The 10920-nt window shown below is 38.4% G+C and overlaps 1 protein-coding gene across 2 annotated transcripts in view; it reads right to left on the bottom strand.

Moving 5' to 3' along the window:
• Positions 1-3529, bottom strand: part of LOC129724998 (calcium-activated potassium channel slowpoke) — a 119927-nt gene extending 116398 nt beyond the window's left edge. The window contains exons 1-2 of one of the 2 annotated variants that reach the window (XM_055680359.1): positions 3365-3529; positions 1328-1912 (exon numbers count right to left, since the gene is read on the bottom strand). In XM_055680359.1, coding sequence (XP_055536334.1) covers positions 1328-1657 — 330 coding nt within the window. In that variant the 5' untranslated portion in view covers positions 1658-1912; positions 3365-3529. The remainder of the gene's footprint in view (positions 1-1327; positions 1913-3364) is intronic. The other variant, XM_055680368.1, reaches the window with a different exon arrangement.
• Positions 3530-10920: the final 7391 nt, after the last annotated feature.

The raw sequence follows: 10920 nt of genomic DNA on the forward strand, positions 1-10920 counted from the left end.
TTGTGGCCACATATATTGATCAAAGCAGGTATAGTTTTAAATAGCCTTTGAATTTCTTTTCTTTCCATAACTTTTGAACCACATATCAAATTGTTACGAAATTTGTTATTTGTAAGTTTGAGAGATGACTCGTTCGTATGACACTAGTAATGTTCAAACAAGTCGTGTAATCTTTGAGATAATAGAAGTTCGTTGTTCTATTAACAATTTATTACATAACGGTTGGAATAAAAATACGATTATAGTCAAATAAAATGAGAACCTATAGGAAAGCCAAACTTTTCATTTGACACTAAGATTGTTGAATTTAGCCCAGCCATTTTTGGGAAAACGAGTGAATTTGAAAAGTCACCGGAACATGTTTCTTTTCACAATTTTTGAACCACGTGTTTAATCATTATAAAATTCATCAATTAACCTTTAACTAGCCCGTTCATTTGATACCAATATTGTTCAAATCGGTTGTGTACTTTCTGAGATAATGAAGTTTCGTGATTTTTACATTTCGATACATTACAGACGAAGTTACAGTCCGATTACAGCAAAATTCAATCGGGTGTTATGAGGCAGCTAGCCCTTCCATTTGACACTAATTTTGAAGAAATCGGTTCAACCATCACTGAGAAAAGTGAGTGAGTTTGTGCAGTCTTCGGAATATGTTTCTTTTCATAGCTGGATTTCACATTTTTGAACATAACAGTCCGATTGCAAAAAAATCAATAGGGTCTTATGGGGTAATTAGACCTTCCAAATGACACTGATTTTGTGGAAATCGGCTCAGCCATCTCTGAGAAACATGAGTGAGATTAAACTCTCTCCAGAACACGTTTCTTTAAATAACTTCTGAACCACACGTTAAATCTTCATGAAACTCGAAAGTTAAGAGTTTTTTAAGTACCTCGTTCATTTTAAACTAATTTCGTTAAAATCGGTTGAGTAGTTTCTGAGATAATGATGTTTCGTGATTTTTACATTTTTAAACATAACCTCTAAACTAAAAATCCGATTGCAATGAAATTCAAAAGGGTCTTATGGGGCAACTAGACCTCTCATTTGCAATTAATTTCATGAAGATCGGTCCAGCCATCTCTGAGAAAATCGAGTGAGATTGGGAGAGCGTTACATACACACACACATACACACACACATACAGAAAATGCTCAGCTCGTCAAACTAAGTTGATTGATATACGAGATTCGACCCTTTGGAGCACTTTTATACCTTTGGTTTTTCCAGTGATTGCTATACCTTTCTAGGAGAAAGGCAAAAATTATGTCTACTTGATAAGAAAACATCTTCCAAACATTTATCATATATTGATACTCACCAAGATTCTTCCGGTAGTGGTTTGGCCAGAGATAAGTTCGCCTGCCCAGTCCTTCGCCTCGGTCATAAACGTACCCTCGAAGTCCTGTTTGCCCTGCCGGGACGCCTTTTGCTCCTTTTGCTTCGGATCATTGGGCGCTAGCTCGGGCTCCTTTCGACAGCACAAAAAGGCAAAGGCCCGCCATAAAAGCACAACAAGCAGTCCAGCCAAAAATGTGAATATACTTGATAATAGAAAACACCACCATTTTCGCACTTTGAGACAATCATCGAGATCGTTTGCAGGTAGCTCTGTGGTCAACACTGCTGCCTCGTCGTCACAGCCCGACATCCCCTAGCAGATAACGATTGGGGATCCGTAACGTAGCCGTCGTACTGAACACTGAACACCGTTTTCCTAATCATTGGACATTTCCCAACGGTTTGCCACCGCCGCCGCCGATGATCTAATGAACCTTCAGAGACGGGCTTTCCTTTCCTTGGAGAATTTCACTTTGTTCAATTTTTCAATTGCAGTCAATTTCAAAAACTACACTATTCACTTCCTTTCATCTAGGATTTTGTTTTTTTTTTCTCTTTTGTTACTCTGAAACGGTATCATATTACACATCACAAGATTGGTTTCGTTACTCGCTGGAGATCACTACCGCAAAAGTACTCCTCTCTCGTTGTGTGCTCTTTTGAGAAGAAAGCAGCAAGAGATGGGCTCTCGCATGATTCCAATTTATTCGCTACCCTGGAGAGTTTTTCACCCTCGAATTAAATTTTATCTTTCTTCCACTGAATCACTCGAGGCAGGTAATATCTGAGTTTCGCTTTTTATCCGAACTGTTTCCATTTCTGCTTTCGTTAAATTTGATAAGAAACTTTTTCGACTATTTTTCAAGTTTGCTTCACATCATCACTTAATACCAAACTATTCTGCTGCTTACAATAAATCAATGCATTTTCATACTAAAATTCAATTTTTGTCTAGAAAATGTTTGCAGTATCGTACTTTGCTGCATGTAAAGATTTATTGGAAGAAAAAAATCAAGAACACGATTGCCAACTCACTGGAATCAATTTGCCAACCAACAGAGGATCACTAAATGAAAAGCAGCGTATCGCAACGCATTGTAACATCGTACGACCCCATAGTTGGATTGGCTATGGAAGCGCATGGTTAATGGTCGATTACAAACAGAAGGTAATAAATCAAACGAATATTTAGTTTCCATTCATTTCTGCCCAAGTTAACAGATTGACTGGTGCTGAAATAATGACTCCATACTTTTTATTCAATTTATTTTGTTATAGAACCTTCGTTTCACTAAGAAGTTGATGTTAGTACTCAAATAATTAGTTTGCTATAACAAGTAACCAACATGTAAGATCATATTAATGAAAGCAACCCTTTTTTATGCAACGGCAACAGCAGTAACATGAAAATCTTTGCTCACCCCACTCACCGTTTACAATTCATGCGAAAGTATGACCTATAAAACGGTTTTAAACTCTTGGCCTTATTTCACTTTCCTCGTTTCCTCCACTGGACGTCACTTTCGTGTAAAGTCTAGCTGATGTGTGAAAAAAAAAAACCTATCGACTATTAAAGGAGACAAAGCTACAACAGGAAAAAGAGGGGCAAAATGTTCGACGTTGTCGATGGTCACACATACAAATATACAACGCGCGGGTCGGCAAGCTGGTGAAGCTATGAGCAAAAGCAGAAGTAGTATCAGCGAAGAATGGGGCACAATTTGGGTGGGCGCCATTCAGTGGATTATTCCTTTTCCAAAAGCTAGGCAGTAAGGCAGCCTCTGTGGCAACGGGAAGTAAAAGGTGATTTATCGATTAACGATAAAACGACGAAAACAAAGGCCTTCATTTTGGATATTTTGAAGTTTGTAATGAAAATCACACTGGTTCATCAAAACACAGTGAAAGCACATAAAAAACCCCCAGGGGGATGCAAGTTGGAAATGAGGGCGTGAAAATTAGTTCTCATTGCTTTTGTGGACAGAGCTTTCGACAAGTTTTCGTTTATAAAATTAACCTTTTGTAGTGTTGCTTGAACCATATCACATAAGGATGGGATCCATTTCACCAATTTACGGGTATCAACTTTAATTTGCTTTTTATCACACAATGAAAACCAAATACACTAAGTACTCCATTATGCGCGGCACGCAAAAGGCAAACCACTTCTACTCGCTGACACAGCAATCACTCGTCTGTCCGAGTTTTCCAACTTTCGGATATTTCCTGTGCTTTCAATATTAGATGGCGATAGCGCAGGGTTGAACACAACCCTGAACCGAGCCTCGGTTCTTGTACTGCGAGAGACTGACTGGATTACACTCTGAGAGATACCAGCAGAGTCAAGATAGACCACACAAACAAGCGGAAAATCTGTGTTTCCGCAGCCTTTAAAATCGCTGCGTTTTTTCATTGCGCGCTCGCTCTTTCTCTCTCTCTCTCTCTCTCGCGTTCGTATTTCATATGCATTCCAGATGATAAGTCTGTTCCACCGTCCGCAATCGTTATCGTAACATAACTCCAAAAACATTTTATCGGGCGAGACTCTCCGTCTCGTCTGTTCAACAATTCTTACAAATTAAGTTGAGCGACGGTGTGCAAAGTGTCGTGAGATTTTCGATGGTACGCGGCCACCTGATCTAACCTTTCTCAGCTGCCTAATGAACATGTGCTGGTTGCGTGACAGTCAAATTGATGGATATTCGCCATTGATAGGAAGAAAATGTATTTTAATAACATTTTGCTTGCCAAGCAAACACTTCAATTTTTCTACAATTGCATAAATTGAAAAAAAGTTTTATCAACTTCAAAGGTATCGGCTGTTTTAACCTGTTACTGGTGTGACAATTCCATGGAGACTTCTCAGATTAGTGTCAATGCTTGGCGTATTTTATTAGGAAAAATTAAACAATTTAAGGCAAGGGGCCATACACATACCACGTCGACAGATTTTTAACGATTTCGACCCCCCCCCCCCTCCCCCTCCGGGGATAACTGCCCATATAAATTCTAAAAAAATTGTATGGACCGTGGACATTAGCCAACCTCCCCCCCCCCCCCAAAGCTGTCCACGTGGTATGTGGATGGCCCCCAACCGGAAATTGAATAGCGTGACCTGGATAGTTGTCAGTCTAAGCATCGATTTACCATTGCAATGCTCAATCGCTACTCTTTACCATCTACTTTTAGGTATCGACGAATGTTGACTAAATATCTATATCACCTGCTGTCAAAATATGCCGTCCTGACAACTCGCTTAATGCTGTTGAAAAAAAAAACAATTGCAGCAACCTGTTGTGTGCGGGAGGCTGTCAATAGAAACTTAATGCATGTAAAAAAATCGGGTAACGAATTGTTGCTAACATACTGCATGAAACGGAACGAACATCCCCGCTGTTGAAAAGTTTTACCATCGATCAGTGAAAATTCTACGCAAATCAAAAATAACAAGGACTTCAAGCAACTTCAGAGTAAAAACAGTTAGTTATTAGTTAGATATACTCAATTTTGAGCAACTGTTAGGTTACTATTTGGAGTTGGTCTACTTTTCCTGAGAATATAACACACCAAAATGGCGGACGCTCTAAAGTGTACTCAAAATATGTTCATTATTTCATTGACAACACTTCCTTCATCAGTTCTTGATGAGTTTCGAAACTTAAAGTTATCTGGTGACGCAAAAGTTACCAAATTCGATTCAATGAAATTACGAAAAAATGTAACTAAGGTAGCAAAGTTATCGAAAGTATGATTGCCATATTACGACCAATCATTTTAGCGTCTGCCATAATGGCTCATAAAAAACTGAATATCTGAACTTTGAAAGTCCTAATTTCAGAAGTAGAACAATTTTGGTCTTAATTCACAATTCACAATCACAAGCCAGCTGCAAAAAAACGAAGGCGTAGGTAAAATGAAAATCATTACTGGCGAGATTCTTTCTCAGATGAAAATAGTGGCGTAGCAATAATGTTTAAACAGTCACAATGAAAGAACTCTTACAGCATCAATTTAGTAGAACCCCACGTCTAAGTTAACACTTACTCCTACTTTTCGCAGGAAAAGGATGTTGCCAAAATCTGTTTCTAATATACTTTTGGCACCTAAAACACCAACGGAATCCGTGATATCAAAGCCAACCGAGCTCGGTAACAGTTTCGCCGAATTATCGTGTTCTCGTATATATGGGATAGAAATTTAGTTCGTTAGCAAATTCCACTGATTTTTTCCGTTTGGGTTTGTCACTGCGAACAGAAAGTTTGATCTATTTCCTGGATGTCTGGAAAGGTGTCAAAAGCCAGTACATGAAAACAAAACGAGTTCTGGTTGAGAAATTTACACAAACTTCAACGGAAAAACATGTACCACTTTTGTTCTATGGGAAAAATAATGACAACCAGAAAACGTTTAGAGCCAAAGTGGTACATGTCCGGTCTGAGCATGGAGGATGCATTATAGCTCGCTAATCTTAGGACATTCATGTCTGCAGCAGATTTGTCTAAGTGATAGAGTACTATAAGATGATGATATTTTGTTAAGGGTATGTACTTGGTAATAGAAGAAATTTTACATAATCTAGATCGACTGGGACCAATTCAAAGGAAAACACCCTGGTATCTTTAGGATTGTTATTTGGCCGATAAAAACTACACGGTGGACCCAGGTTCAACTTTCGGTAGACTACCGGTTGCCTTTCAGATCCAGAGATACCGTAGACGAAGAAAACTGAAAATTGTTTTGGCTATAACTCTGGTATAAGTTATCAATCTCAGCTTTTCTTTGATATTATGGTATATTATTGCGTTCTTCATTAATTTATACAAAAAACACAAAAAGAGAAAAAATTACACATGTACCACTTCTCTCAACGGCTCTAATGCCCTACTTCTATTTTTAGCAATACCACTATTGCGAGTAAGTGAAACGCCCTTTCTATTACGCCAACTGTTCTACTATAGTAGGCCTTGTTCCTTCTGTCAAGTATCGCCAATTATACTGCCGCGGGCTGGGATTTTGACGTAAACGCCAAATTTTCAAATTTCGTTTTTTTACGTTATACTATAGTATACATAGCCCACTTCAAAATGCTAGTTGCCGTTTTCAATAATATTGAAAAATAGCTGAGAAATATCAAAAACAAGAAGTGACGTTAGCGCCATTTTGTATAGAAATGACGATGAGATAGGAGTGCTTCGATGCTTCTGGAGCGATTTTGTGTTTCTGGCGCTTACGTCAAAACGCCAGCCCACGGCAGTATAGTTCTCTTTCAGCTATGTATCCTTGTAACAAAGATGACTAGAACAAGATACCTGACTCTTGTAGAATTCATCGGACATGAGCAGAAGTCGAACTAATTTATACACTGTTAATATGATGTACATATAATTAACGTCAAAATCAACTGACGACAACGCCAAGACATGACTGCTGAAAGGTGAAACATTTTTTTCAGTGTCCATGTGGACGACTGTACCATGCTGTGCCAACCGAAAAATGATATTTAATAATGTGTACGAATGTTAAGTTCTCAAACATGAAACTTTCCGAAAAAATCAAGAATAATCGGCGCATCATTTAAAACAAAGCGTACCATCAGAGCTTTCTGATAACCGCTATGAGCACGCTCTACATCCAAGTTTTCCACTCTTGCCAAGGTTAATAAAGCGAAAATCGGGTGCCCCGGTGAACCTGACCATATTCACAATGGTACTGAAACTTGGCTTGCGACATATCAAACTTTAAGTTTTGGTAGAATGGGACCTGAAAATAAATATAACCCCTCAATATAAACCTCCACTCTGACAGTCAATTTCACACTTTTCTTTCGTACTTTGAAGTGCAAAAAATATGGCAATAGCATTAAGTGCAAAAAATGACAATATCATTAATCTGCATGTTATCTTTAAGCGTCGAACTGACCAAACTGCTATACCTTTTTCATACACAATCTTGCTCAGCTCAACGATCGATGACGGACTATGCACGATAAATCGGGTTTGCTCATAGTGACAATTTATGAGAAATTAAGTCATCAGATGGCAGCACTAACCGTCGAAAATCGGTCGTGTTCAAAATGTATGGAAAATATGGAAGTTAGGTATCTTGTTCTAGTTATCTTTGCATATAACCAGTTTTATCATAAGAGGGATTTATTTTGTCAAGAATTAGTCAGTATTGTAGAAATCAACGAAAAGAAAGAGTAAGGGGGGATGGGGAACTAATGATAAAGCCATTTGACATCGAATGGCCCTGATTCTACTAAGTTTCGAGCCCACGACCATCAGCTTGTCCAATCGGACTTTGTAACCTTGCCGGTACGCAGCTCCTCAAAAATTAAGAAAAATTAGAAATTGGAAAGTTTAGCAGAATTTGGCATCATTTGACAAATTGAACGTTTATCGGCTTAAAATGAAATTCAACGACATTTCCATTATTTGGCAAAAACTTTCACGAGCCCCAATAGGTACCGCTTGACAGAGGAAATCACATCAAGTTAGTTTACTTTTGTACGCAGTAGTTATAAAAAAAAAGTCAAATATTCATGTGGAATTTTGGGCTGATTCGGGTTAATCCGGAAAAAAATCCTGAAAAAATGTTTTCGGCTTTCCACAACCGAGTTTTTTACTGTTCGTGTTACACTACAGTAGGTCCAACCATAAAAAAAATGCTTGCAGAACATTAATAAATGATACTAAAACAATGTCATCTGCTAGCTAGTAGACAATCTTCTTATCAAAAGTTTCTATTATTTTTTCAGCTCTAAGAAAATTATTGAAAAATTGTGTTTTGAACACATTTGCTCGAGACACTCCTCTTCCTACGAAATGTAAGGGTATGATTTCCATGTACCCAACATTCCCAGCTATCATATACAGAAAACGAAATATGTTTATTTCATATCAGTTATTCGTAAAAAAATCTGAAGTACTGTTCAATACTGTTATTGTTATTATTCTGAAATTCTGAGTTCAGAAATCAGCATTTATTGATTTTGAGTTATGATAAAAACAATCAAAACAAAGCTATCAAAATAGAAAACTCATATAACTTTGTGTTTGCCAAAGGTCCGGTTGTTAACAGAAATTTTTAGGTTGATAGTCAGTGTAGCATCCTAGATAGTGTGTCTGCCTGCGTGTGGTGAAGACAGATCAATATTTGATAGAAGAATCAATAAAGAGGTTGAAGCTGATTTACATTCAGCAAGAACAAGTGTATAAATGAGCGTAGTGCTTAATAGAATATCACAGTCACTACTTAAATATAGGTTTAAAAGACGTAAATAGGTCTTTCACCAGGGTTCTATTCTTTCATAAACAGCAAAAACTACGTCGGTCTTGTTGCGGCAATAATTGATCGTAGTTCTCATCGAAAAAATTGTCACCGGCTTTTCCGCTTGATGTGAATCCACTAGCTCTTCTACCAGGGATTCAAACGGGAAAGGTTAATGATTATCGTGCGGAAATTTTATAGAAAATTTTGAACGAAATTTCAAATTGTTGAATTTAAAAATACACTATAAAAACTATATTTTTAATGTGGATTTTTTACGCGGATTTTTTAATTAACGCAAGTTGGGAATCAAAACCTCTGAGTGTTTATTGAGTAAAAGACTTAACGTTTGCGGTAAAAAAATGGACAAAGATTGCCGATTTTTCATGGGTTTACCTTTAATCGCACTAACGAAACTACTCATGCATCATCAATCATATTTACCCATGAGTTACAGCTCTATCAGTCAAACTCTAACTGTGATGTCTAAAACAGTAAAGCTACTCCGTTCAGAAGTGTGCGCGTTCAAAGAACGGTACCCCGCCGCGTCAAAAACGGACATCGTGCGGCACTTAGTGGACGCCGGGTATGCCCGTTCCGGCATCTACAACATCTTGACACTATTGGACAACGAACAGAGCATCGAAAGAAAGCCCGGTTCCGGACGGCCAACGACTCTGAGCGACAAGAAGTTTTAAAGGATGCTGAAGAGAAAGACCGAGGGAAAAGTTGCTAAATCGCTGCGTGTACTTGGCCGGGAGGTTGGTGCATGCGGTAAAACAGTGAAACAGTATCTGGAGAACATGGACATACATTTCAGGAAGCGGCAGTCCCGTTCATTGGTCTCGGAGCTGCAGGCAATGACGCAGCGACAGCGGTTGAATAAGATGATCAAATCGATTTTCCCGGCGAATCGCGACGTGGCAGTGATGATGGACGACGAGACCTATCTCACCCTGGATGGCAACGATTAGCAGGGCACTTCGTATTTTACCTCCCCCACGAAGGAAGTGAGCACCGAAGTGAAGTTTATTTCACAGACCGAGTTCCCCAAGAAGGTGCGGCTGTGACTGAGAAAGGGATGTCAAAGTTACTCTTCTTTCGCTCCGGGCTGGCCGTGAACGGGGAAATTCATAGAACTAAGTGCCTGCCAGAAGTTGCGTCGTTCGTCAAGAAATACCATAAGGGCGAAGACACGGTGTTCTGGCCAGATTTGGCGTCGGCCCACTACTCGAAGCGATCGTTTGAGGAGATGGAGCGGCTGAATATCGATGTGGTACCAAAGTCGGCGAATCCGCCCAACGTCCCCCATCTGCGTCCCATCGAGAATTTCTGGGCAAACTTGAAACGCAAGATCTATTCCAACAATTTTGTCGCGAAAACGGAGAAGGAATTGATGAAAAAACGAAGAAAGAGCTTAAAGCGCCATGGCGAATGTTGCGGTTAACTGCCGGAAGGCCGCTCGCGAGGGCGTAGAATTTTTATACAAACAAGATAATATAATTACCATTAATGGGAAATTTATCCAACTCAATTATCTGTCTTAGTTTTTTTTTCATTACCATCTGAAAAAGTTAATTTTTTACCGCAAAAGTTAGTCAAAAAAAAACCTCCGCCCTCCGAAAGATCCGGAATGACCGTCGAAGAGGACAATTTTGAATAACGGTCGTGAAGCGTTGTTTTTAAGAGGGGGATTTGTTAGTAGCTTAAGTATTTATGATAAATATTAGTAAATAATGAGTATGTGTGTCCAATCACAAATGGTGACTTCTCAACACTGTTAGAAATTTGTAATTTTAATTGTTAGGATTTGTTTGCTTTCGCAATTAGGACTTATCATTCGTAGGAATTTAAACCTAGTTGTCAGAAAAGGGGAAGTAAACTTACAACTTACTTAATTGCTAACTTATTGGCTATAAAGAGAGCTTATCGTAGCAATTGAGGATTGCAACGATTTTTGTCGAAAATTGTTAATAATTTTATTTGACATAGTTTCTAATGGTTCAACACCAGTAAGTCTATGTAATTCGAGTGTACCAAACCAAGGAGGACGCTTCAAAATCATTTTTAGAATTTTATTCTGAATCCTTTGGAGCGTTTTCTTCCTTGTTGAACAGCAACTTGACCAGATCGGTACAGCATAAAGCATTGCTGGTCTAAAAATTTGTTTGTAAATCAAAAGTTTGTTCTTTAAACAAAGTTTAAAATTCCTGTTAATGAGAGGATATGAACATCTCGTATATTTGATGCACTTGGCTTGTATACTTTCAATGTGCTCTTTGAAAATAAGTTTTTTATCATAAA

Source organism: Wyeomyia smithii, chromosome 1 (genome assembly GCF_029784165.1).
Source record: "Wyeomyia smithii strain HCP4-BCI-WySm-NY-G18 chromosome 1, ASM2978416v1, whole genome shotgun sequence".
In the NCBI taxonomy this organism is placed as follows: Eukaryota; Metazoa; Arthropoda; class Insecta; order Diptera; family Culicidae; genus Wyeomyia; species Wyeomyia smithii.